The 25445-nt window shown below is 34.1% G+C and overlaps 3 protein-coding genes and 1 non-coding gene across 4 annotated transcripts; 3 read left to right on the top strand and 1 right to left on the bottom strand.

Annotated features, from left to right (window-relative positions):
• Positions 1-1773: 1773 nt before the first annotated feature.
• LOC125995919 (olfactory receptor 14J1-like) lies at positions 1774-2724 on the top strand. Its single transcript, XM_049764870.1, has one exon. It carries the CDS (start codon positions 1774-1776, stop codon positions 2722-2724), a length of 951 nt encoding a protein of 316 aa, XP_049620827.1.
• Positions 2725-10095: 7371 nt separating this feature from the next.
• LOC125995918 (olfactory receptor 14J1-like) lies at positions 10096-11061 on the top strand. Its single transcript, XM_049764869.1, has one exon. The coding sequence runs from the start codon at positions 10096-10098 to the stop codon at positions 11059-11061; it is 966 nt and encodes a 321-aa protein (XP_049620826.1).
• A 7601-nt stretch (positions 11062-18662) lies between these two features.
• On the bottom strand, positions 18663-18833 carry LOC125996887 (U1 spliceosomal RNA). The gene has a single exon (XR_007491548.1). It is a non-coding gene; the product is annotated as a U1 spliceosomal RNA (small nuclear RNA).
• A 4373-nt stretch (positions 18834-23206) lies between these two features.
• LOC125995917 (olfactory receptor 14J1-like) lies at positions 23207-24169 on the top strand. Its single transcript, XM_049764868.1, has one exon. It carries the CDS (start codon positions 23207-23209, stop codon positions 24167-24169), a length of 963 nt encoding a protein of 320 aa, XP_049620825.1.
• Positions 24170-25445: the final 1276 nt, after the last annotated feature.

Below are 25445 nucleotides of genomic sequence, written 5' to 3'. Positions count from 1 at the left end.
AAAGAAAGCCTCTTCAACAAGTGGTGTTGGCACAACTGGGTAGCCACTTGCAAAAAATTCAACTTAGACCCCCAGCTAACATCATGTACGAAGGTAAAATCCAAATGGATTAAAGACCTCGATATCAGACCCAAAACCATAAGATATATAGAACAACACGTAGGTAAAACACTCCAGGACATTGAGACTAAAGGTATCTTCAAGGAAGAAACTGCACTCTCCAAGCAAGTGAAAGCAGAGATTAACAGATGGGAATATATTAAGCTGAGAAGCTTCTGCACCTCAAAGGAAATAGTGCCCAAGATACAAGAGCCACCCACTGAGTGGGAGAAACTATTCACCCAATATCCATCAGATAAGGGGCTAATCTCCAAAATATACAAGGCACTGACAGAACTTTACAAGAAAAAAACATCTAATCCCATCAAAAAATGGGGAGAAGAAATGAACAGACACTTTGACAAAGAGAAATACAAATGGCCAAAAGACACATGAAAAAATGCTCCACATCACTAATCATCAGGGAGTTGCAAATCAAAACAATGATGAGATACCACCCCATACCCCAGAGAATGGCACACATCACAAAGAATGAGAATAAACAGTGTTGGCAGGGATGTGGAGAGAAAGGAACTCTTATCCACTGCTGGTGGGAATGCCGTCTAGTTCAACCTTTATGGAAAGCAATATGGAGATTCCTCCAAAAACTGGAAACTGAGCTCCCATACGATCCAGCTATACCACTCCTAGGAATATACCCTAGGAACACAAAAATATAATACAAAAACCCCTTCCTTACACCTATATTCATTGCAGCACTATTTACCATAGCAAGACTCTGGAAACAACCAAGATGCCCTTCAACAGACGAATGGCTAAAGAAACTGTGGTACATATACACAATGGAATATTATGCAGCTGTCAGGAGAGATGAAGTCATGAAATTTTCCTATACATGGGATGTACACAGAATCTATTATGCTGAGTGAAATAAGTCAGAGAGAGAAAAACGCAGAATTGTCTCATTCATCTATGGGTTTTAAGAAAAATGAAAGACATTCTTGCAATAATAATTTTTCAGACTACAAAGAGAAAAGAGCTGGGAGTTTCAGCTCACCTCAGGAAGCTCACCACAAAGAGTGATGAGTTTAGTTAGAGAAATGACTACATTTTGAACTGTCCTAATAATGAGAATGTATGAGGGAAAACAGGCGGGGGTCGGGTGGGGAGGAGGGAGACTTGGGACATTGGTGATGGGAACGTTGCACTGGTGATGGGTGGTGTTCTTTACATGACTAAAACCAAAACACAATCATGTATGTAATCAAGGTATTTAAATAAAAAAATAAATAAAAAAAATAAAATGTAAAAAAAAAACTTAAAAAAAACTGGAAAAAAATATTTTAGGTACTAAAAGAATGATTCATAGCCACATTAAACATTGAATATTGTTATTTATATTTTAGTGTTATATAAATACACTTCCCCTTCTAAATGAACGGAAGGGCAAAACTTCATCAACTTTTTAGTTTAATGTTACTACATTTATATAACTTCATTAATTTCCAACTTAATTTCATGGCTGAGAAAAAGGTTATAAAATTACTTAATGTGTTCATAACTATCCGTACTACATAGTAATAATAAAAAAGTTATGTTGCTCATTTTTAAATGAAATTCATGTTTTATATGAAGATTAAAATAAGACACATTAAAATTTCTGTTCAAATGTTTCCATTTTTTCTAGCTGACATCAATCAGAGTTGAAGGACTATGGCTAATCTCACCACGAGTGGGTTTGTTCTCATGGGATTTTCTGCCAACCATGAGTTACAAATCTTATATACTTCTTTGTTCATAGTCTTATATTTATTGGCATTAACCGGTAATATCCTCATCATCACCACCACTTCCATGGATAAGAGTCTCAACTCCCCCATGTACTTCTTCCTGAAGCATCTCTCCTTCTTGGATCTCTGCTATATTTCTGTGACTGTACCCAGATCCATTTACAATTCTTTCATGCAGAGTGGCAATATTTCCCTCGGGGAATGCATAGTGCAGTGCTTTGCTTTCATTAGGTGTGGTACTGTTGAAGTGGCCATGCTCACGTTGATGTCCTATGACCGCTACGTGGCCATCTGCCTTCCTCTGCATTATGACATCATCATGGATGTCAGAACCTGCCTCCAAGGAGTCGTCAGTGTCTGGGTCAGTGGGGCCATCTCTGGAGTCATGCACATAGCAGCGACTTTCTCCATCCACTTCTGTGGCCCCCGGATCATCCACCAGTTCTTCTGTGACATCCCCCAGATCCTGAAACTCTCCTGCTCCAATGACTATCCTGCTGAGGTTGGTGTGTCTGTCTTCCTCTCTTTGCTGGCATTTCTTTGTTTCATCTTTGTTGGATTCTCGTACGTGCACATATTTTCCTCTGTGCTGAGGATGCCATCAGCGGAGGGCAGAGCCAAGGCCTTTTCCACCTGCCTCCCTCACCTTGCTGTTGTCATATTGTTTATATCTACATTTGCCTTCGCGTTTTTTAAGCCTCATTCTTACTCTCCAACTGCTTTTGACATATTTCTTACTATGATGTATACAGTCGTTCCCCCAACATTCAATCCAATGATCTATAGCTTGAGAAATAAAGCCATAAAGTCAGCTTCAAGAAAGTTTTTCAAAGAAGAAATGAAGCACTTGTTTCTATTTGCTATCAGGAGATAATTTTAGTATATAATGAATAATATAGATATAGCTGATTAATAAATCAATTTTTGTCACAAATTATTCCAACTTTTTATTACTGTGATCCCAGAGAAACACATTATTTTGGATACTAATGTTTATCTGATACCACCTGATATTCAAAAACAAATGTAATGGGTGAACAATCAGCAAGAAAAACTTACTAAATTCTAACAATGTTTCAGTGACCTCATTGTAGGATATATTGATTTTCACAAATCAATAACTGAACAATCTAAAAAAGCTACAGAAATACAAGATTTATTTGATATTTTAAGCCCCTGTTTACAAATTTGTTGGCATTATAGCCTCAGGCCTACAATGTTTCAGCTCCAACACAGTTAATTATTAGTTACCATAATACTGAAAAATTTTTTGCTATAGAGAAATGGAGTCATACCTTAGGAGGTATATTGTTCATTGTGTAGATTTTATAGGTAATTTAAGGTGTTTTGTGATTCTATACTTATTTTAGTATTTTTTCTTCAGGTTTCATGTAAAATAGCTAGTCAAATTTGATAGGAATTGCAGAATTCTGTTTGTTTATTTAGGTCAGATGATTGGAATAAAATATTTATTCTATTTATGAGCACTAAATTGATTTGTTTTTTTAATAATGTATTCAAGTTCTGGGTGAATGAATCTTTTATCTTTTCAGTTTCTATTTTTATATATTTCATTGTTTTGGTAATTATTTTAGTGATTATTGTTAAACTCAAAACACAAAGGAAAATTTCATGTGCATAATGAATAAAGCCAAAAATCAAGTCATGGATCCAGAGACTCATGCATAGGAAGCTATCAAAAAAGAACAGAAAAAATTAAAGAGAAGATAGGAGGTCTACAGGATTGACTCAATAGCAGCATTTGCCTGAGGTATTACAAATCCTGGAAAAGAGAAGAAAGGGAATAACTTACATATATGTGCTGACCCCAATGGCCAGCAAAGGTCAACATCCTCCTTTGGATGTGTTCAGGGACCAACGATGTTTCTGCCAGCTGATGACTGGAAAAGAAAGGGGTCCCAGCTGATAACCAGAGGCAGTTTATTCCATTCCAATAAATCTTAAATAGGATAAGAGGAATTGGGATATGTGCAGGGGCATATCTGGGGCAATTAAGATGTCTTGGAGAAGATAAGTATGAACAATGGGCCTTAGGATTGCTTCTGGACAAACACTGTGTTGATATGTAATCGCTCCTTTAACTAGGGCTCTCTGTGAGGAAGGAGGAATAGTCAAGCCCAATTAGGAATCACTAATCATGGGGGGATAGTACCCTTCTTTGTGCTGTGCTTCCTCTTTTCTGGGACTGAGTCTCTCCAAATCTTTTATCCTCAAGAAAATTACCTTAAAAATTGTTCTCTGGGTCCTCTGAAACACATATGTATATAGGAATTCTGTGTACCAGTTCCGCTTGAGAATAGATCATTAGAGGAGATCCAACACACATACATATATACATATTTTTTGATTTTGGTTTTGGGCCACACCTCACAGTGCTAGGGGTTACTCCTAGCTATGCACTCAATATCTACTTCTGCTGGGCTCTGGTGAACAAATGGGATACCAAAGATCACACTCCATTTGTTCTGTGCAAGTCAAGAGCCCTACCCATTATATTTTTGCTCTGCAACCTAAAAAATTGATTGAAAATATAATAGACAAGAATTAACCAGTTCACAGAAGGAAAATATTCAAACAGGAAGCTCAGAGAGCCCACCAAAATTAAATTTTAAAACTTTGTGTTAAGAAAATAATAGCTATTAGTCGCACAAAAGACAAGATAGAGGAGACAAGAGAAACTAAAGAAAGGAAGACAAACTAAAAATACACTTTGAACCCATTCTGAAATGTTCATATACTGATTTATGTTGATCATTTCCAAACTTGATAATGGCCCCAAGTCACAAAAAAAGACACAGCACATATATAGACAGGCCAAGCCATTCCTTGCAAGGCCATTCCTTGCAAGAAGATGGCCAGGATCAATTCCAATACTTCATGATCCCTCAAGGACTGACAGAAGATGCCCCTGAATGAGTCAGATCTATCTGTCATAATGTACCTTAAATATACTGTGAATGCCTTGTAATTCACATTGATCACAATAAAAATTATTAAAAAAACTAAACATCAAAGAAAAATGCCCCCCAATAATGTGTTATTGAGCAGACACTGAATCAAAGAAAACATAAGGAGGAACAAATGCAACAGAAAGCAATGTTCCTTATCACTTGTTATCAAGGAAATGCAGTCCAATAGACATTGATTTATAACCTCAGATAAGCAAAGTAACTTATGTAAAAAAGACCAAGGGCTGGCTGGGATGGAGTAAAAGCGACTCTTCCACTGTGGGCTGAAGAGTTTTCACCTTGAGTAATAAAAACTCTCAATTGGGTGAGATCATTAATTATGAAGTAGTTTTATAGTGTTCAGTGGATTTAGAGTAGTCAGTCTACCAATTAAAAATCTCTAGATGGTTTTTTATTGATGTGCCTCCTGGATCAAAATAAAATTATTTCATATTTAGGGGTACCAAACATGGAGACATATCTTTGCTTCTTTGTTTGCAATCCACTAGCATGTCCTTCCTTTTCTTATGATTGGAATCACAGGATTAAATTCTGGAATGAGATCATTTGAATCAAATCAAGAGCTAATAATTTTTTAATAAATTATGTCTCTTGGATATTCTAAATTTCAAGCACAACCAAAACTATAGGATCAGGTGTATAATTCAGAGGAGAGTATTTTCTAGGCACTTGTGAAGCAGTGGGTGAATCCTGGACAACAAAATTAATTAATTTAGTTCATTAAAACAGAACTATTTTTTGTATAAATTGGCTCAATGAGCACAAATAGAACTAGACTCTCAGGACATAAGTGTCATCATCATGATATAAACCCAAGTGTATAATCTCCAGGAAAATTCAATATAATTGTGTGTTAGGGCTCAAGGGTATTTTTAAAACTATGCGTGCCCTGAGCAACAGAATATTTGCTAGTACCAAAGGGACCAGAAGGGTCTAACCTCTGGTGACCAAGAAAGGACTAATATAGCCCATTTTCCTTCAACAAACTGGATATCATGGTGGGAGAATAAGTGATAGAAAATATACCTACAGCTACTTTTGCTTTTTTGCTCTTTTGCTCTTTTGCTCTCTACTGAGCTTTTCCTTATGTTGAAACAAGTTCCAAGTCATGCTATAATGAGTATCCTGGGATGCTAGAGGTAAGGATTACAGAGATTATGAAAACTGTATTAGAGATTGAATTGTAATACTTTAAGTAAAATGTACGATATCAGATCAATTGAATAGAAAGGAAAACTTCAGTAAAGAAAAACTGGAAATTCCTTACACTCCATTCCAGAAATTATATTATGTGTAAGATATTCATAATCTAACATATCCAGAAATAAAATTCTCACTTCCCTAGAAAGCCTTCCTTCTTTAGCCATAGTAGAAAATCAATGTAAATACATGAAGAATGGCATAATAATAAAGTTTATATCCTAATTGTACAGATTCTTATTTGTATTCCATTATTCTTAGTTGTAAGATTGTTTCAAAAGTTTGAACTACTTTCCATGTTGCAGAAATAAGTTAAAATTTGTAAAAACATTTTATGCAGAGAATAGGTCAACAGTGTGTGTGAATGTGTGCATTTAATATCTAATCAGAGATTAATTTCAGGCCCTTCCAAATACAAGAATCACATCCTCAGTCTTTGGATACAATATTTTTGGAGGAGCCACAGGCAACACCACCTGGGATTCTGTGTGCTTCTGAAAACAGAATCTTACTGCACTACATAAAATCCACATGCCCTTTGGACCATCTCCTAAAACCTTGATTATATATTTTAATGAAAACACATACCCATATTTTCTCATTATTGAATGAGTTAATTAAAAAAGAAACTCAAAACTAAAGGATTATGGTCTTGGCTTGCCCTAACCAAATCACCAAATTTGGTTCAAAAATACCACCAGGATTGATCCCAGAGCAGATCTGGATGTATAAATCGTGTTACCAAGTCCCCTAAAGTTGCCCCAAGCCCACCACAAGCCTTCTTATCCCCACCCCACCTACAGGTAAAATTTATAAAAATATTGCAAGAATTTCTTTTTTGGGGGAAGTGAGGTTTTGGCCACATTTGGTGATGCTCAGGGGTTACTCTGGCTATGCGCTCAAAAATCAGTTCTGGTTTGGGGGACCATATGGAATTTCTGGGGATCGAACTGCGGTCCATCCTAGGCTAGCACAGGCAAGGCAGACACCTTACCACTCGCATCACCGCTCCAGCCCGGCCCAACATTGCAAGAGTTTCATGAGAGACTATGGTTCTTGACTCAACCAGTCACTTAAGCTTCCTGTTTTCTTCACTGATGGAAGAAAATCTTGGAATGGACAAAATAGATTTTTTAATGATTTTATTGATGATTGTAGATGAAAATATGTCCAAAAAATTGCTTGGTAAAAAAGTTTCCAAACAGATTATTTGAAATTATTGTCACATTTTGAAAGCACTAATGTCCTTAAAATTTGGATAGACTTGTAGGAATCTAATTTTAATTTTTATTATTGTTACCAAGTTGAAGCAATTTACAATCAAATAATTCAATCCAGTGTCCAATTCTGTGGCAACACTTAAAAGACTAACTTTACTTTGGAATTTCAAGCATACAGGTGAAATGTATTCAAGTAATCATTCTATACTTGAAATGATATTTCACAAAGTAGAGCCAATGATGTTGAAATGATAACTAAGAACAACAGAGGAATTGTAAGGTCCTTCTCTATTATGTTGCATGTGTTTTTGAAATCAAGGGATGTACTAAAATAATGACTCAGCGTTTGGTCAGTTTTTAAAATAATGAGGTAATAGACTTACTTTTATATACAATGGTTTAATATCCAATTAAGATATATTGACCATGTGTAATTAGATACATTAGTTTATTTCCAAGGAACATAACCATATATGAATCTAAATGAAAGCCTGGATATTACTCAACTCTATGGCCATTATAATAAAAGTAGTTATAAATTGGGGAGTAAAACCAAACATGAAACTTGGGGAAAGTAGACACTCTTTCATGTCTATAAATAAATCTTTCTTTGGTTCCATACAGAAAATATGAACTTTCTCTACAGACAAAGAAATGAAGGTTCCTGGAAGCTATAAATATTGACCTGGTGAGTTTTAGTTGCAAGAGAAAAATGAGTAAATGTGTCTTTTTCATGACTAGAAGCATATGTAGTTAGAAATATACACAGTTACATATATGGAGATATACACTTGCGCAAGTATCATCAACACATAATAAGGATGATCCAATTTTCAAATAGGTTAGAGTTAATGTGTAAATGTATGGCCTCTTTTTAATCTCACATTTGAACTTTTTTGTATAATTATTTGATACATATCTAGAGAAGATAATATCCATTATCATCATTTTCAAGTCAAGTATTTCATTTCATCCATGGAATTAGTTCTGTAAAAAAGGAATATTCTGTTGTTATTGGTCTGTGAGTGAGGCTTAACAACATATCAGCAATAAACAATTATTCATTTGCCATTTACAAATAATTATATTTTATGTAGCTAATTGCTTTCTGCTTTTTAGTTTCTTTCAATTTTATAACTGATTTTATATTTTGACATCAGGTATATATAAAATAGTATATGCCAAATAGAGACAAACATAACCCTTCAATCATATTTTCAAAACCTCCTAAAATATTATCTGGTAAGTAGTTTACTTACACTTAAGATTACCAACTGTGTTGTATTAAACCAATATAAAATAAATGTATTTTAACTATTGATTACTTATTGGCTTAATTAAAATTTTTCTTAAATATGACTTTGCTTTATATAATTATATTGTTTCTATTTAAATTTTGATTTTTTTACACAGGGTACATACAAATGGAAAGCACTACTGTATGTCTTATATGACTTTATTCAGATAAACATTTTAGACTTTGAATCTTGTGAATTCATGTTGGTACAACATTTTGTTTTATAATTCATGAATTTTATTAACTATAAAATTAAATATATTTTCTAAAGTACATACATGTTATGTATTTTAATTTCAGTATTTTTCTAGGCAAAGTGTTTGTGTCATTTTCTATTGGGAATTGAGTTATTTCATGTCCAAGATTATTTAAGTTTATGTCAAAAGTATTTCTACTTAGCAGCATAACTGTTGCATTATACTGTTTTAAAACTTTCTTGAAATAAAGAAAAATACAAAATTTGTTTTTACTAATGTATATTTTTATTAACCACCATTTTGCCTTCTATGTAACTTTACTTTAAATATATATGTATATCAGCTCACTACATATATCACCAAAGATAATCAAAATAAACCACTATAGTTACCTCTCTTTTTCATTCCCTTTACTAATGGTAATTATGAGAATTTACTCAAATTTTAGGGTTTGTTTGGCTATTTTTAGTTCATTTGCTTTGATAATTGTTATTCTAAATAAAAATGAAAAGATCCAGAAACTGTTCTAAAGTCTGAGAAAAGCATTGGAAAAAAACCTTTTTGCATGCATAAACTGTCTTTTTTTTTTTTTTTTTTTTGGTTTTTGGGCCACACCCAGCATTGCTCAGGGGTTACTCCTGGCTGTCTTCTCAGAAATAGCTCCTGGCAGGCACGGGGGACCATATGGGACACCGGGATTTGAACCAACCACCTTTGGTCCTGGATTGGCTGCTTGCAAGGCTAACGCCGCTGTGCTATCTCTCCGGGCCCACATAAACTGTCTTCTGTGTGAAACCAAATTATAGTTTTAGTTATTGACTAATATTAGCTCTATCTTTGTTCCTGTCATGTATCTGTGATATATATAATGACACTGTGAGCATATCCTGTTTAACAGATCTATCAAAGTAGATATAAAGACTAATAAGAACCCAAATTCACTGGAAAAAATATAAATGCAGTTTAAATATTTTAGGCACTAAAAGAATGATTCATAGCCACATGAAAAATTACAGAGTATTATATACATTTTTAGTGTTCTCCATTTCCCCTTCTAAACAAATGGAAGGGCAAAACTTCATCAATTTTAACTACATTTATATGAGTTCATCAACTTCCAAATTAATTTCATGGCTGAGAAAAAGGTAATAAAATTACTTCATGTGGTCATACCTATGTGCACTACATAATAATAATAATAATAATAATAAAATATTATGATCCTTATTTCTAAAATGAACTTCATGAATTACGGGAAGCTTAAAATAATAAGAAACAGAGAACTTGTGTTCAGATGTTTCCATTTGTTTTGCAGCTGACTTCAATCCGAGATGAAGGACTATGGCTAATCTCACCATCAGCGGGTTTGTTCTCATGGGGTTTTCTGCCAACCCTGAGCTACAACTCTTATATACTTCTTTGTTCTTAGTCTTCTACTTGTTGGCATTAACCGGTAATATCCTCATCATCACCACCACTTCCATGGATGAGAGCCTCAACTCCCCCATGTACTTCTTCCTGAAGCATCTCTCCTTCTTGGATCTCTGCTATATTTCTGTGACTGTACCGAGATCCATCTACAATTCTTTCATGCAGAGTGGCAATATTTCCCTCGGGGAATGCATAGTGCAGTGCTTTGCTTTCATTGGGTGTGGTACTGTTGAAGTGGCCATGCTCACGTTGATGTCCTATGACCGCTACGTGGCCATCTGCCTTCCTCTGCATTATGACATCATCATGGATTTCAGAACCTGCCTCCATGGAGTCGTTTGTGTCTGGGTCAGTGGGACCATCTCTGGCGTCATGCACACAGCAGCGACTTTCTCCATTCGCTTCTGTGGCCCCCGGATCATCCACCAGTTCTTCTGTGACATCCCCCAGATCCTGAAACTCTCCTGCTCCAATGATTATCTTGCTGAGGTTGGTGTGTCTGTCTTCCTCTCTTTGCTGGCATTTCTTTGTTTCATCTTTATTGGATTCTCGTACGTGCACATATTTTCCTCTGTGCTGAGGATGCCATCAGCGGAGGGCAGGGCCAAGGCCTTTTCCACCTGCCTCCCCCACCTTGCTGTTGTCATATTATTTTTATCTACATTTGCCTTCGCATTTTTTAAGCCTCATTCTTACTCTCCAACTGCTTTTGACTTATTTATTACTATGATGTATACAGTCGTTCCCCCAACATTCAATCCAATGATCTACAGCCTGAGAAATAAAGCCATAAAGTCAGCAGCAAAGAAGGTTTTTCAAAGAAATGAAGCATTTATTTCTATTTGTTATTTATTAGGAGAAAAGTTCAGAATATAATGGCTAATATAGATATAGCTAAACAATAAATTAATTTTTGTCACAACTTATTCCAACTTTTTATTACTGTCATCTCATAGAAACACATTATTTGGGATATTAATGTATATCTGTTACCACCTAAAGTTCACAATCAAAAGTAATTAAATAATCAAGTAGCAATAAAAGCTTACTTACAATGTCTTAGTGACTTCATTGCAAAATAGATTGATTTTCATAAATCAATAACTGAACAATCTAAAAAGCCAGAGAATACAGTTTTATTTGATTTTAGGCCCCTGTCTACAAATCTGTTAGCAATATAACCTCAGGACTACAATATTTTATCTCCAACACAGTTACTTATTATATACCAATAATATGAAAATGTTTTGCTATATAGAAAAAAACTTTGTACCTTAGGTATATATGTATATATATGTTATATACCTTAGGAGGTATATTGTTCATTATGTAGATTATATAGGTTATTAAGGCATTTTGTGATCTATACTTATTTTAATATTGTTCTGTTTTAATGAAAAAAGCTAGTCAAACTTGATAGGGATTGCAGAATTCTATTTCTTTAGGTCAGATGATTGGAATAAAAATATATATTCATTACATTTATGATCACAAAATTGATCCTTTATTTTAATAATGTCTTTCAAACTGGGTGAATGAATCTTTCATCTTTTCAGTTTCTATTTTTATATATTTCATTGTGCATATGGGAATTATTTCAGTGATTATAGTTAAACTGAAAACACAAAGGAAAATTTCATGTGCATAATGTCTAAAGCCAAAAATCAAGTCATGGATTCAGAGATTCATGCAAAGGAAATTATCAAAAAAGAATAGAAAAAAATAAAGATAAGATAGGAGGTTTACAGGACTGCTTGAATAGCAACATTTGCCTAAGAGGTATTACAAATGAGGAAAAAGATGATGAAAGGAAATAACTTACATATATGCACTGACTCTATTGGCCAACAAAGGTCAACTTACCCCTTCGAGTGTTTTCAGGGAAAAAGGATGTTTCTGCCAGCTGATGATTGAAAAAGAAAGGGGTCCCAGCTGATAACCAGAGGCAGTTTATTTCATTCCAAGTTTTATATAGGAAAAGAGGAATTGGGATATGTGCAGGGTAAGAGGACATAGCAGAAGCATATTCTGGGGCAAGTAAAACGTCAGGGAGAAGATAAGTATGAACACTGGCCTTAGAATTGCTTCTGGGTCAACACTGTGTTGATAGGTAATCTCTCCTTTAACTAGGGCTCTCTGTGAGGTAGGAGGAATGGCCCGAGTCAAGCCCAATTAGGAATCACTAATTGTGGGGGGATTGCACCCTTATTTGTGCTGTTCTTCCTCTTTTAGGACTGTGTCTCTCCAAAGCTTTCATCCTCAAGAATACCTTTAAAAATGCTCTACCAGGTCCTCTGAAACAAATAGGTATACAGGAGTTCTGTGTGCCACTTGGTTTGGGAAAAGTGCCATCGAGGAGATCCAACACATATACATATATACATATTTTTGGTTTTGGTTTTGGAGCACACCTCACAGTGCTAGGGGTTACTCCTGGCTATGCACTCAGTAACTACTCCTCCAGGGCTTTGGGGAACAAATGGGATATCAAAGATCACACCCTGTTGGCTCTATTTAAGTTAAGAGCTCTACTCACTATATTATTGATCTGCACCCTAAAATTTATTGAAAATATAACAGACAAGAATTAACCAGTTCAAGGAAGAAAGATATTTAAACACAGGAAGCTCAGAGAACCCACCAAAATAAATTTTAAAAGTTTATACTAAGCAAACAATAGCTATTAGGTGCACAAAAGACAGATGCCAAAATAGAGGAAATTAGAGACTATAGAAAGGAAGACAAACTAAAAATACACCCTCAATCCATACTAAACTTATCTATACATTGCTTTATTTTGATAATTTCCAACTTTAAGAATGACCCCAAGTCACAAATAAAAGATACAACACATATATTGACAGGTCAAGCCCATTCCTTGAAAGAAGATGGCCAGGATCAATTTCAATACTTCATGATCTCTCAAAGACTGACAGAAGGTGCCCCTGAACAGAGTCAGATGTAGCCTTTGAGCACCGCCAACTATGACTCAACCCCTGACACAAAAATGAAAGATGTAGATAGGTTTATATATATACATATATATTATAAATATATACATATATATTATAAATATATATACACATATATGGAAATAAAAGGCATGTCATGTTACTTGTTTAAAAGGGGAACACTTGAATTTTAGTAAAAGAGAAAAAAGACATGTGCAGCCATGGACATATCAGAAATAAAAATGATTTCAAACTCAAAATGTTATTGAGAGATAAAATTGAGATCATTTAATGATTAGGAGTTTCTCCATCAAGAGAACTTAGCAGTTATTAACACAGAAACACCCAGTGATGACACAAAGCAACTCATAACAGGTCTAAAGAAAGAGACACAGCATCACAAAGGAATAATGGAATATAGAACTCAATATTAAACATGTTAACCAAAGAAAATTAGCAAAAACAGCTGCCTCGATGAATGCTTGGAAAGCTCTCATTCACTTTCAAGACTTTCAAGACTCTCCAACCCCATAGAGCCAAATGTTCATTGTTCATAGAACACTGTTAACACAGACCTCTTGCTGAGAAAGAAAAGTGGCACTAAAATCAAGAACACTAAAATTAGGTCAGATATTTTCATAATACAATGAGCTGAAGCTACAAATTAAATACAAGATTGAAGTTGGTCAAGAGATGGGTAAGGGAACTTAAATATTTGGAGAACAAGCTGTGTGTAGGAGCCTCATCTCATGTTCAATACCGGGCCTGGCCTGTTGCCCAGAGCACTTTGTTATAAGAAACATGAGTAGATAAAATATTTTAATTAATGATAAGGTGCTGGAGCAATAATATAACAAGTAGAGTGTTGGTGTTGCATACAGCTAACTCAGGTTCAATCCCCATATTCCATATGGTACCACAGATAGACCAAGTGATCTTGAGTACAGATGTGGCCCAAAACAGCAAGAAAAAAAAATGTTAGCAATAAAATATAAAACTAAAATAATCCTCAAGTATGCAGACACCAAATACAAAATGCAAAACACAAAGTATAATCTGAAAGAAAGGGTTAAATTTTAGAGTTCTGAGAGATAGCTCAGCAGTAGGGCATTTGCCTTCCATGCAGCCAATCCAGGACGAACCGTGGTTCGAATCCCAGCATCCCTGTGCCTGCCAGAGTGATTTCTGAGTGCAGAGCCAGGAATATCCCCTGAGTGCCACTGGATGTGACTCAAAAAAGGGGGGGTGCTAAATTTTAGAATGTACAATAATGTAAATAAATCTGAGGGTTATTTACTGTGCTATTAATTATACTCTTTTGTTCTAAATTTGTCTTTATTCCACTATTAAACTCGATGCCTCTATCATTCTTTTTCCTCACAATTGCTTTGGCTCTTTGGTGAATTTAGTATCTTTTGCTGTGAATGGAATGTGATGACAATTACATTTAATCCATATAAGGTTCTTGATTGACAAAATAAAATTTATATTTCATAAACATGAATATTTCTCCATTTCCTGTGCCCTTTTCTATTTCCTTCAATTCTGATTCATAGCTTTTGATGGGCAGGTTTCATATTCATTGCTAAGTTGATTTTTAGGTATTCTATGTTTGAACCCTCTTAAATGGGGCGTCCCTTTACTTTCTTTTTTATCAAGTTCATTATTTTATATAAAAATACAATAAACTTTTATGTATTAATTATTCTGCAATTTTGATTATTGGATCATTGTTTTTAAAAACTTATGAGAATGTTAGATTTTCTATGCATGTAATTCTTAATATGAAAACTGATTATTTATTAGCATTGTGTCTCTGAATTCTTTCTTCTCTTTTTCTCTAGCAACAACTTCCAAGTTCACAGAGATTATAAGTGGAAAAATGGAAACATTATTGCTGTTGCCTGATCTTATGGGAAAATCTTCAGTCTTTTGCCATTAACTATGATGAAAGAACTTGATGTTAGACAATAATTTATGAAATACATACCAAGATAAATACAGAACTCTCCAGGATATAAACGTAATTAGTAGCTTTGATTATTGACAATACTAGTAAAATAAAAAAAATAAAAGTGAATAAATGGACCACATATAATTAAAAAGGGTTTTATGACCAAAGAAATTGAGGCTAAAATGAAGATACTTATTGAATATGGGAAAATATTGGCACACAATCATTCAGATAATACCTAATACCCAAGAAACATGAGTTTACAAGGCTCAAAAATAAAAGTATCAATATACCATCAAAATGTAGAAGAAGAAAGAAATATATATGTCACAGAAAAAGATAGATATGAGATGACATAGCAAAGTCCCAAAAGGACTTTTTTTGTATCCTACTATCAGAAAAATACAGAACAATGTCATGACACTATTTTATGCCAGTGATACGGTATGTAGAAGAAAAGACTGCAAACAGACGTTTTGGTGGGGATTGGTGAAAAAGTTATCCTCATTCACTGTTGATGGGAACATTTTCTGGTTCAACTATTATGAGTATTTCTCAAAATGAAGGTTATGGGTATTTTTCAGAATGTGAGGATAGAATTCCAGTATGATCCAGTAGTGCATTTTCTGAGCATAAATTCCCCGATGAATTTTATTTCATTAATTAAAAAACTAAGTAAAACAATGTTCATTGCCATGTTTAGCACATTAGCTAAGATGTGGAAACAACCCAAGTGCTCAATGACAGGTAAGTGTACAAAGTCGGGAAAAAATGCAGCTTAAAGAAAAGTTGAAATCTGGGGCCAGCGAGGTGGCACTGGAGGTAAGGTGTCTGCCTTGCAAGCGCTAGCCAAGGAAGGACCGCGGTTCGATCCCCCGTTGTCCCATATGGTCCCCGCAAGCCAGGGGCAATTTCTGAGCGCTTAGCCAGGAGTAACCCCTGAGCATCACTCGGTGTAGCCTCAAAAACCAAAAAAAAAAAAAAAAGTTGAAATCTGAAGCTGTAGAGATAGCACAGCGGTAAAGTGTTTGCCTTATTAGTAGCTGACCCAAGGCATGACCAATGGTGGTTCCAATCCTGGCATCACATATGGTCCCCCGTACCTGCCAGGAGCGATTTCTGAACAGAGAGCCAGAAGTAACCTTGAGTGCCGCCGGGTATGGCCCCAAAACCCCAAAATATAAAAGGGGAAAAAAAAGTTGAATAATGTAGTTCACTACTAATTTGGTGGAAATAGAATGTGTCATGTTAAGAGAAATAATTTGAAGATATATAGAAAGATAAACCAAGAATCTCAAACTGCACTGAAGAATATCAAACAATGATGACTCTTTAATCCTTAGATTCCAAATCTCGGATTACAAAACAGTGAAGGAGCAAACAGAAGTAGGAGAAATATAAGGCATTATATGAGGATAGTGGTCGAGAATCTTAAATACTTTGTAGTAATATAATAAACTAATACTATTATAATAATTTTACTTAAATTATAATACAAACATGTTAGTAATGTTTAAGAGACTAGAAGATATTTCTTTGTTTCATTGTCTGCAAACAGTTGATATATTTTCTTTTGAAAGAAAGGCACAACAGGCTTAGAAATTATACTAAGAACCAATATAAGTTAAATGAAAATGTAGTCAGCAAATATAGTTAAGATAAATAAATTTGACAGCCCATGGCCACCAATATGTTAAAGGAAAATGTAGTCAGCAAATATGGTTAAGATAAATAAATTTGACAGCCCATGGCCCACAAATGTTGCCATGTCTGCTTATCAGTAAGCTAAAAATGTCATTTTACTCTTAAAAGAAAAGCAAGTCAAGCTGCAAAAACTCCTGGGTACACCAGTCTCAACTGATAGCTTTGGGGCACATCACTCAGTCTCAGAGAAGTATCACAAGCTGCTGAAGCCTTGTCTGCTGAACACACATCCACAACAACCACCAATGGCCAAACTGCAGTGCGTTTTCACTGATCTCTGCAGAAATGTCTAATCCACCAATTCAACAAGAGTGAATATTTTCTCAGAGTCTGGACAAGCAGCTTGACTCTCCTCTGTATTTCTGGAAGTCCGGTAGCCACACCCATGATCCACGTCAGCAGCCATGTCAGCACATAGACCCCACTCCACAGAGCCTGGAATTCCTCAGCACATGGCCACCTATATGGCCACAGGACACAACACCATTTTTTCAATACTGGCATTTTCAATAATACAACACAAATATAAGAAATTGCATATGAAACCATAAACAACTCAATAGTTAAAGCAGTGACAAAAATTAGGTGTTATTTTCTCTGATTGTACTACAAAACTATAATAATAAAAACTATAGTTATCATTTTAGACCAAAAAGAGAGTACAGAAAATGAAGATACTTGCCTCCAATGTGGCCAACGTCAATTCAATGTCTTGTACCCTGAGTGCAAAGTCAGGAATAAGCCCTGAACATTTCTTTTTTTTTTTTTTTTTGCCTTCTAGCTTCATGTTTTTTTTTTATTTTATAATAGCTTATTTGTATTGAGGATCAGAAGTTAATATACGGTTAACATTATTTCTGCACACATCTTTCCAACAATACCCCCATGGCCTGAGCACTTCTTACCTTCACAGTAGCCCAAGGGCCCCTTTCATAATAGCTCAATCCAGGGCCTATTTTAGTAACATAGGATTGAAACATAAACCAATCAGATTTGTACAAGTACAACAATTTTAACCAATGGGAGCATAAACACATTTTGATGGCGGGAAGGATAAAGAGGAACCTGGCAGGATGGGGGGAGGGGAAGCAAATTCTTAAACAAATAGCTAATTGATATTTACGCAAATACAATTATTTGTTTAGCCTATTTTCCATTTAGATCTATCTATTGTGCAAGCAATAAGGATCATAATTTAAACTTTACAAAAACATATCTATAACTACATGCTTGAGAGCAGTTACAAAAACCGGTTCCATGGAAAGGTTAAGGCATCTGGTTAAGCCAGATTGGTTAAGCCCTGAACATTTCATTTGAGCCCACATGCCCCTTCTCAGAGCTTGTTTGCTCTGCAAAACAATGAATAATATAAAGTAACCATATTTAATGTGATAAAATATTCCCACTCCATGTATCTAAAATCTACTATCAAAGCTATTGACACATTCATAAAACCTAATATCAAATATTAATATTTTATTAATGTCGATTAATAAATTAATAAATAATAAATCCACTCCCCAACAGAGAGTGGAACTAAGCACACTAACTCAAAGAAAACATAAAGAGGAACAAATACCACTGAGAAAAGTGTTCCTTATCACTAGTTATCAAGGAAATGCAGTCCAATAGACATTGATTTATAACCTCATATGAGCAAAATAACTTATATGAAGAAGACCCAGGACTGGCTAGAATGAAGAGAAAGGAACTCTTCTGTTAGATACGGGTTGTCACCTTTACTAATAAAAATGCTCTATTGGGTGTGATCACAAACTATGAAGTTGTTTTATAATATCGAATGGCTTTATAGTATTCAATCCACCACTGAACAAATATCTTGATGATTTTTATGGATGTGCCTCCTGGTCAAAATAAAATTCATTTCATATTTTTTGTTTTTGTTTTATAAATTATGCAATCGAGTTTCCCACATTTGGGGAAACCGCAGGGGTCAGCATATCCGAAGTTCAATGGCTAAGCCTCATTCTGGAAAAACCACCTTCGTGATCATGGTATCTCCCCTGCCAGGTAAGTATGAATTCCTTTCATATTTAGGGGTACCAAACTTGAGGATATATATTTGCTTCGTTGATTGCAATATTCTAGTATTTATTCTCTTTTCTTATTATTAAAAGTATAGTATTAAATGCTGAATGAGATGACTTGGATCAAATCAATATCTACTAATTTTCATAATTAACTCTGATATTATGAATTTCAAACACAACAAAAACTATAAAATCAGGTGTATAGCTCTGAGGAGAGTATTTTCTTGGCACTTATAAAGCAGTGGGTGATTCCCAGCACAGCAAAATAAAGTAATTAATTTATTTAAAACAGAACTATTTATTTTACATAAATTGGCACAATGAGCACAAATAAAATTAGACCCTCAGGACACTAAGGGTCATCATGATAAAATAAACTCAAGTGTATAATCTCCAGGAAAACTTAATATAATTGCATGTTTGGGCCCAAGGGTATTATTAAAACTATGTACATGCCCTGAGAAACAGAAAATTTGCTAGTACCAAAGGGACTTGGCCACCTCTGGTGACCAAGGAAGGACTAATATAGACCATTTTTCTTCCACAAACTTAATATCATGGTGGGAGAGTAACTAATAGAGATTAAACCCATAGCTACTTTTACTACTTTTGCTATTTTGCTATTTTGCTGTCTACTGCTGACACTGAACTTGTCTTATGTAGAAACAAGTTTCTGGTTGTCTATGGTGAGTTTCCTGGGATGCTAAAGGAAAAGATTATAGAGATTTTGAAACTGTATTAGTGATTAAGTTGTAAAAGTTTAATTAATGCATTAGATCAGATAATTTGGAAAGGAGGACTACAGTGGAGGAAAACTAGAAATCCCTTCCATTCCAATATAGAAATATGTGGAATAAAATTCTCACTTCCCTAGAAAAGCCTTTCTTCTTTATACATTGTGGAAGATCAGAATAAATACATAAAATATGGCACAGTGATAGAGTTTATATTCTTTTTGTAGAAATATTAATATATTATTTTTGCATTATTTACAGTTAGAAAATTGTTTCCAAAGTTTTGATATACTTTCCATATTGCAGAAATAGGTTATTTAAGAGAAGTAAACACATTTTTATATAGAAAATAGATCAAAGTATGTGTGTGCGTATTTGATATTTGATCAGAGATTAAACCCAGGCACTCCCAATGACAAGAGCCAAATCTTAAATCCTTGGATTAAATATATTTGGAGGATCCAAAGTCAGCACAGCTTGGGACTCGTGTGTTGCTGAGAACAGTATCTGACTACACTACATGAATCCCACATGTCCCATCCCTTTGATCCATACCCTAAAGCCTTGATTATATATTTTAATGAAAGCATATATTCATATTTTGTCATTAATATGTTGAGGGATTAAGAAAAAAATCCAGAATTCAGGAGATAGTCCAAGGTTAAGGTGCTTATCTTGCCCTGATCCAAACACCAATTGGATTCAAAAACACCACCAGGAATAATCCCAGATCACAGAGATGGATCTAAGATCATTGTTCTCTTCCCCCTAACATCAGTCCTACCCTCAAGTCCACCCCAAGCCTTCTTATCTCCACCCCCACCTATAAGTGAAATCTAGAAAAATATTACAAGAATGTCATGAGATATTCTGGTTCTTGATGCAACCAATCATCTCAGCCACCTGATTGCTTCCTTGATGAAAGAAAATCGTGGAATGGACAAAATACATTTTTAAAGGCTTTATTGAGAAATGTAGGAAAAATATATGCAACAATAATAACTAGTAACAAAATCTCCAAGTAGATTATTTGCAATAATTTTTACATTTGAAAGCACTAATATCCTTAAAATTAGGATAGACCTGTAGGATCCTAATTGTGATTTTATTAGTTTTAGCAAGTTGAAGCAATTTACAATCAAAGAAGTCAATCCAGTGTCCACTTCTGGGGCAACACTTAAAAGACTATATTTAGAGATTTCAAGCATACAGATGTACTGTGTGCAAGTATTAATTTTAATATTTGAAATTATAATTCAAAAATTAGAGCCAAAGATGTTAAAATAATATCTAAGAGCAACTGTGGAAATGTAAGGTCCTTCTCTTTTATCATGTTATAACTTTGGAATCACAGAGATGTAGTAAATTTATGATTCAGGGTTAGGTCTCTATATGTAATAAGGTTATAAACTTACTTTTATATACAACAGCTAAATGAGATATATACACCATGTATAATTAGATAACATTTTATTTCCAAGAGACATAAAACATAAATATAAATGGAAACCTGGATAATATTCTACTGTATGGCCATTATAATAGTAGTTCTAAATAAGTGAGTAAAACCAAACAAGAAACTTAGGGTTAGTAGGCACTCTTTTATGTATATAAATAAATCTTTCTTTGGTTCCATACAGGGAAATGTGAATGTTCTCCAAATTGAAAAGAATGAAGTTTCCTGGAAGCCTTAAAAATTGAGCTGGTGAGTTTTAGTTGGAAGAGATAAATGAGTAAATGTGTCCTTTTCATGTCAAGAAGCATACATAGTTAGGGGAGCATGCACATTTACATACATGGAGATATATACCTGCACAAATATTAGTAACACATAAATAGGGTTTTCCGGTTTCCAAATAGGTTATACTCAATGTATAATTGGATGGCCTCATTTTTAAACTCATATTTGAACAACTTTATTGTCTGATTACTTGATACATATCTGGAGAAGAAAATATTCATTATCATCCATTTCAAGTCAAGTATTTCACTTCATCAATGGAATTAGTACAGCAAAATGAAAATGGAGGATTTGATTGTCATTGGTCTGTGAGTGAGGCTAACAACCTATCAGCAATGAACATAATTATTCACACACCTTTTAGAAATAATTACATTTTATGTGGCTAATTAAGTTCTGCTCTTTAGTTTCTTTCAATTACATTTCTGAGATCATATTTTGGCATCAGGTATATATAAAATAGTCCATACCGAAGAAAGAAAAACATCACTCTTCAATCATATTTTCAAAACCTCCTAAAGATATTATCTTATAAATAGCTGTTAATTTACACTTAAGATTACCAATGATGTTGTATTAAACCAATGTAAAATAACTGCGTGTCTCTTAACTATTGATTATTTATTACTTCATTAAAATTTTGCTTAAGATACGGTAACTTTGCTTTATATAATTATATTGTTACTGTTAAAATCTTTGGTTTTATACACAAATAGAATGTACTAATGTTTATCTTATATGACTTCATGTAAATAGATTATAAATTTGGTTATATCATGGTCATATAGAACCTAATTTTATAATTATTACATTTTATTAAATACACACTTAAATATCTTTTCTAAAGTACATAAATGTTCTGTATTTTAATATGCATGTTATTCTAGGCAAAGTCTATCCTTTTCTATTGGGAATTGAGTAACTTCATGTCCATGATTATTTAATTCTATGTCAAAGTTATCTTTACTTAATAGCATAACTATAGTACAATTCTGTCTAAAAAATCTTAAAATAAAGAAAAATAATAAATTTATTAATTGTTTCATTAATCATCATTTTACCTTCTATGTAATTTTAGTTCAATTATATCAGCAAACCACATATATCGCCAATGACAATCAAAATAACTCATTACCCTTATCTCTCTTCCTCCTTCCCTTTATCCATGGTAATCACTAGAATTTACACAAATGTTAGGGTTTGTTTTGCTGACATTTGTTAATTTATTCACTTTACTAATTGATATTCCAAATGAAACCATTGAGTAATTGTACTAAAGTCTGAGGAATGCATTTAAAAAACCTTTTTGCATGCATAAGCTTTCTTCTTTTATGAAACCAAAGTATGGTTTTAGTTATTGACTGATATTAGTTATATCTCTGTTCCGGTCATATACTTATGATATGAATCAGGACACTGTGTAAATATCCTGTTTTACAGATCTATCAAACTATATAGAATTACAATGAGAACGCAAATTCTCTGAAAAACTTAGATTCACAGGATAAATATTTTAGGTAATAAAATTGAAAGTTTCAGAGTCACATTAATAAAATTGTTTGGTTTTATATACATTTTAGCTCTATATAAATAAATTTCCTCTTTAAGTGAGATGGAAAGGCAAAACTTCATCAACTAGTTTGTTTTATATAACTTCTTTGATATAACTTCATCAAATTCCAAATTAATTTCATGGATGAGAAAAAGGTAATAAAATGACTTAACGTGATCACCTTATACTATTAATAATAATGAGAGTTCTGATGCTCATTTATAACAGGAATTGTGGGAATTACATGAAGCTTAAATTAATAAAAAAAACAGAAAATCTTTATTCAAATGTTTTCATCTGTTTTGCAGCTGAAGTCAATCAGAGATGAAGGACTATGGCTAATCTCACCATCAGTGGGTTTATTCTCATGGGGTTTTCTGCCAACCCTGAGCTAGAAATGTTATATACATCTTTGTTCTTAGTCTTCTACTTGTTGGCTTTAACTGGCAACATCCTCATCATCACCACCACTTCCATGGATGAGAGCCTCAATTCCCCCATGTACTTCTTCCTGAAGCATCTCTCCTTCTTGGATCTCTGCTATATTTCTGTGACTGTACCGAAATACATTTACAACTCTTTCATGCAGAGTGGCAATATTTCCCTTGGGGAATGCATAGTGCAGTGCTTTGCTTTTGCTGTCTGTGGTAGTGTTGAAATGGCCATGCTCACAGTGATGTCCTATGACCGCTACGTGGCCATCTGCCTTCCGCTGCACTATGACATCATCATGGATGTCAGAACCTGTGTCCATGGAGTCATCAGTGCCTGGGTCAGTGGGGTCATCTCCGGAGTCATGCACACAGCAGCTACTTTCTCCATTCGCTTCTGTGGCCCCAAGATCATCCACCAGTTCTTCTGTAACATCCCCCAGATCCTGAAACTCTCCTGCTCCAATGACTATCTTGCTGAGGTTGGTGTCACTGTCTTCATGGTTTTACTGTCATTTCTTTGTTTCATTTTTATCATATTCTCTTATGTGCACATATTTGCCTCTGTGCTGAGGATGCCATCTGTGGAGGGCAGAGCCAAGGCCTTTTCCACCTGCCTCCCCCACCTTGTTGTTGTCATATTGTTTATGTCTACAGGTGCCTTTGAGTATTTTAAGCCTCATTCTTACTCTCCAACTGCTTTGGACATGTTTCTGACTTTGATGTATACAGTCATTCCCCCAACATTCAATCCAATGATCTACAGCCTGAGAAATAAAGCCATAAAGTCAGCTGTAAAGAAGGTTTTACAAAGAAGAACTGAAGCATTTCCTATTTGCTCTGTATTCAAGAAATTCAACATATGACTAATATTGATATAGTTGATCAATAACTCAAAATTTTGTGACATATTCCAATTTTTATTATTGTCATTTCAAAGAAACACATTAATTAGGACACTAATGTGTATCTGATACCTCCTAATATTCAGAAACAAAAGTAATGGAATGATCAACTAGCAACAAAAGCTTACTAAATACTAATAATGTCTAGTGACCTCATTCTATCAAGGTGATTAAATGATCTCATCTAATTACTGGGTGTATAGATTTAGTTGCTTTCATTGGATCATGCAATCAATACAGTAGAATTTTTGTGTTTTTTATTTCTACACTGTTTCATAAGTTTCATAATCTAAATATTGCATAATATTCTATAATCAACATCTATTATGTATTACAATATTTTAATTTAATTTAATTTCTTGAATATACTACAAGACTAATTTTAATCAGGTATATTAACTGTCATAATTTAATCTAAATTTGATCATGGATAATACCCAAGCTCGCAGTTACTTTTTCTTAAAAAGGGGACAAAATATTGTTTATTGCCAATGAAGCAAAAAATAGTCTACTTTTTTATTTTTTATAAATTTTTGTATTATAGTTTAGAAAACAGGTTTATGCACAAATTTATGCACAAATTTGCCTTGTGTATCTCTTGCAGAACTATTGTATCCGGTCATCTGTCAATGGTCATTTGGGCTGCTTCCACATTTCGGCCGTTGTATTAAGCATTGCAAAAAATATAATTGTGCTAAGTTTTCAAACCAATGTTTCTTGCTTGGTGGGATATTGATGCCAGAGGTTGAATTTCTGGGTCAGATTGCAACTCTACATCTTACTTTGTGAAGAAATATTCATTTGCTTTCCATTGTACCTGAATCAAATAACATTTCCAGTAACAGTGAATGAAAGTTCCTTTTCTACTGCACCCCTAACACTGGTTATTTCCATTTCCACTGACATGACATGTAATTTCACTGTAATATTTTTTTTTGCATTTTCCTAATAATAGAATGCAATGAACACTTTTTCATGTCTTTGGGCCATCTATATGTCATTTTTAGTAAAGTTTCTTTATCTTTTCTCCCCATTTTTGATGGGATTATTGGTACTTTTACTGTTGCCATTGTGAGAGCATGATTAAAAATATTTGGATATAAGCCTTTTATCTGAATTATTTTCTGCAAATATTTTCTCACATTCTATACAGTACCTTTTAATTTTTAGCCTGTGGGTTTAAATGGTGACATTTATTTCTTTGCTTTTGTTTACATATTTTTGCCACTGTTGCCAA

Source organism: Suncus etruscus, chromosome 18 (assembly GCF_024139225.1).
Source record: "Suncus etruscus isolate mSunEtr1 chromosome 18, mSunEtr1.pri.cur, whole genome shotgun sequence".
Taxonomy (NCBI): domain Eukaryota; kingdom Metazoa; phylum Chordata; class Mammalia; order Eulipotyphla; family Soricidae; genus Suncus; species Suncus etruscus.
The sequence above is the reverse complement of the archived record's forward strand: the minus strand, read 5'-3'. Positions and strand labels throughout refer to the sequence as shown.

Excerpts from the sequence above, each read along its gene's own strand:
- LOC125995919 (XM_049764870.1), top strand. The coding sequence starts at position 1,774 with ATGGCTAATCTCACCACGAGTGGGTTTGTTCTCATGGGATTTTCTGCC.
- LOC125995918 (XM_049764869.1), top strand. The coding sequence starts at position 10,096 with ATGGCTAATCTCACCATCAGCGGGTTTGTTCTCATGGGGTTTTCTGCC.
- LOC125995917 (XM_049764868.1), top strand. The coding sequence starts at position 23,207 with ATGGCTAATCTCACCATCAGTGGGTTTATTCTCATGGGGTTTTCTGCC.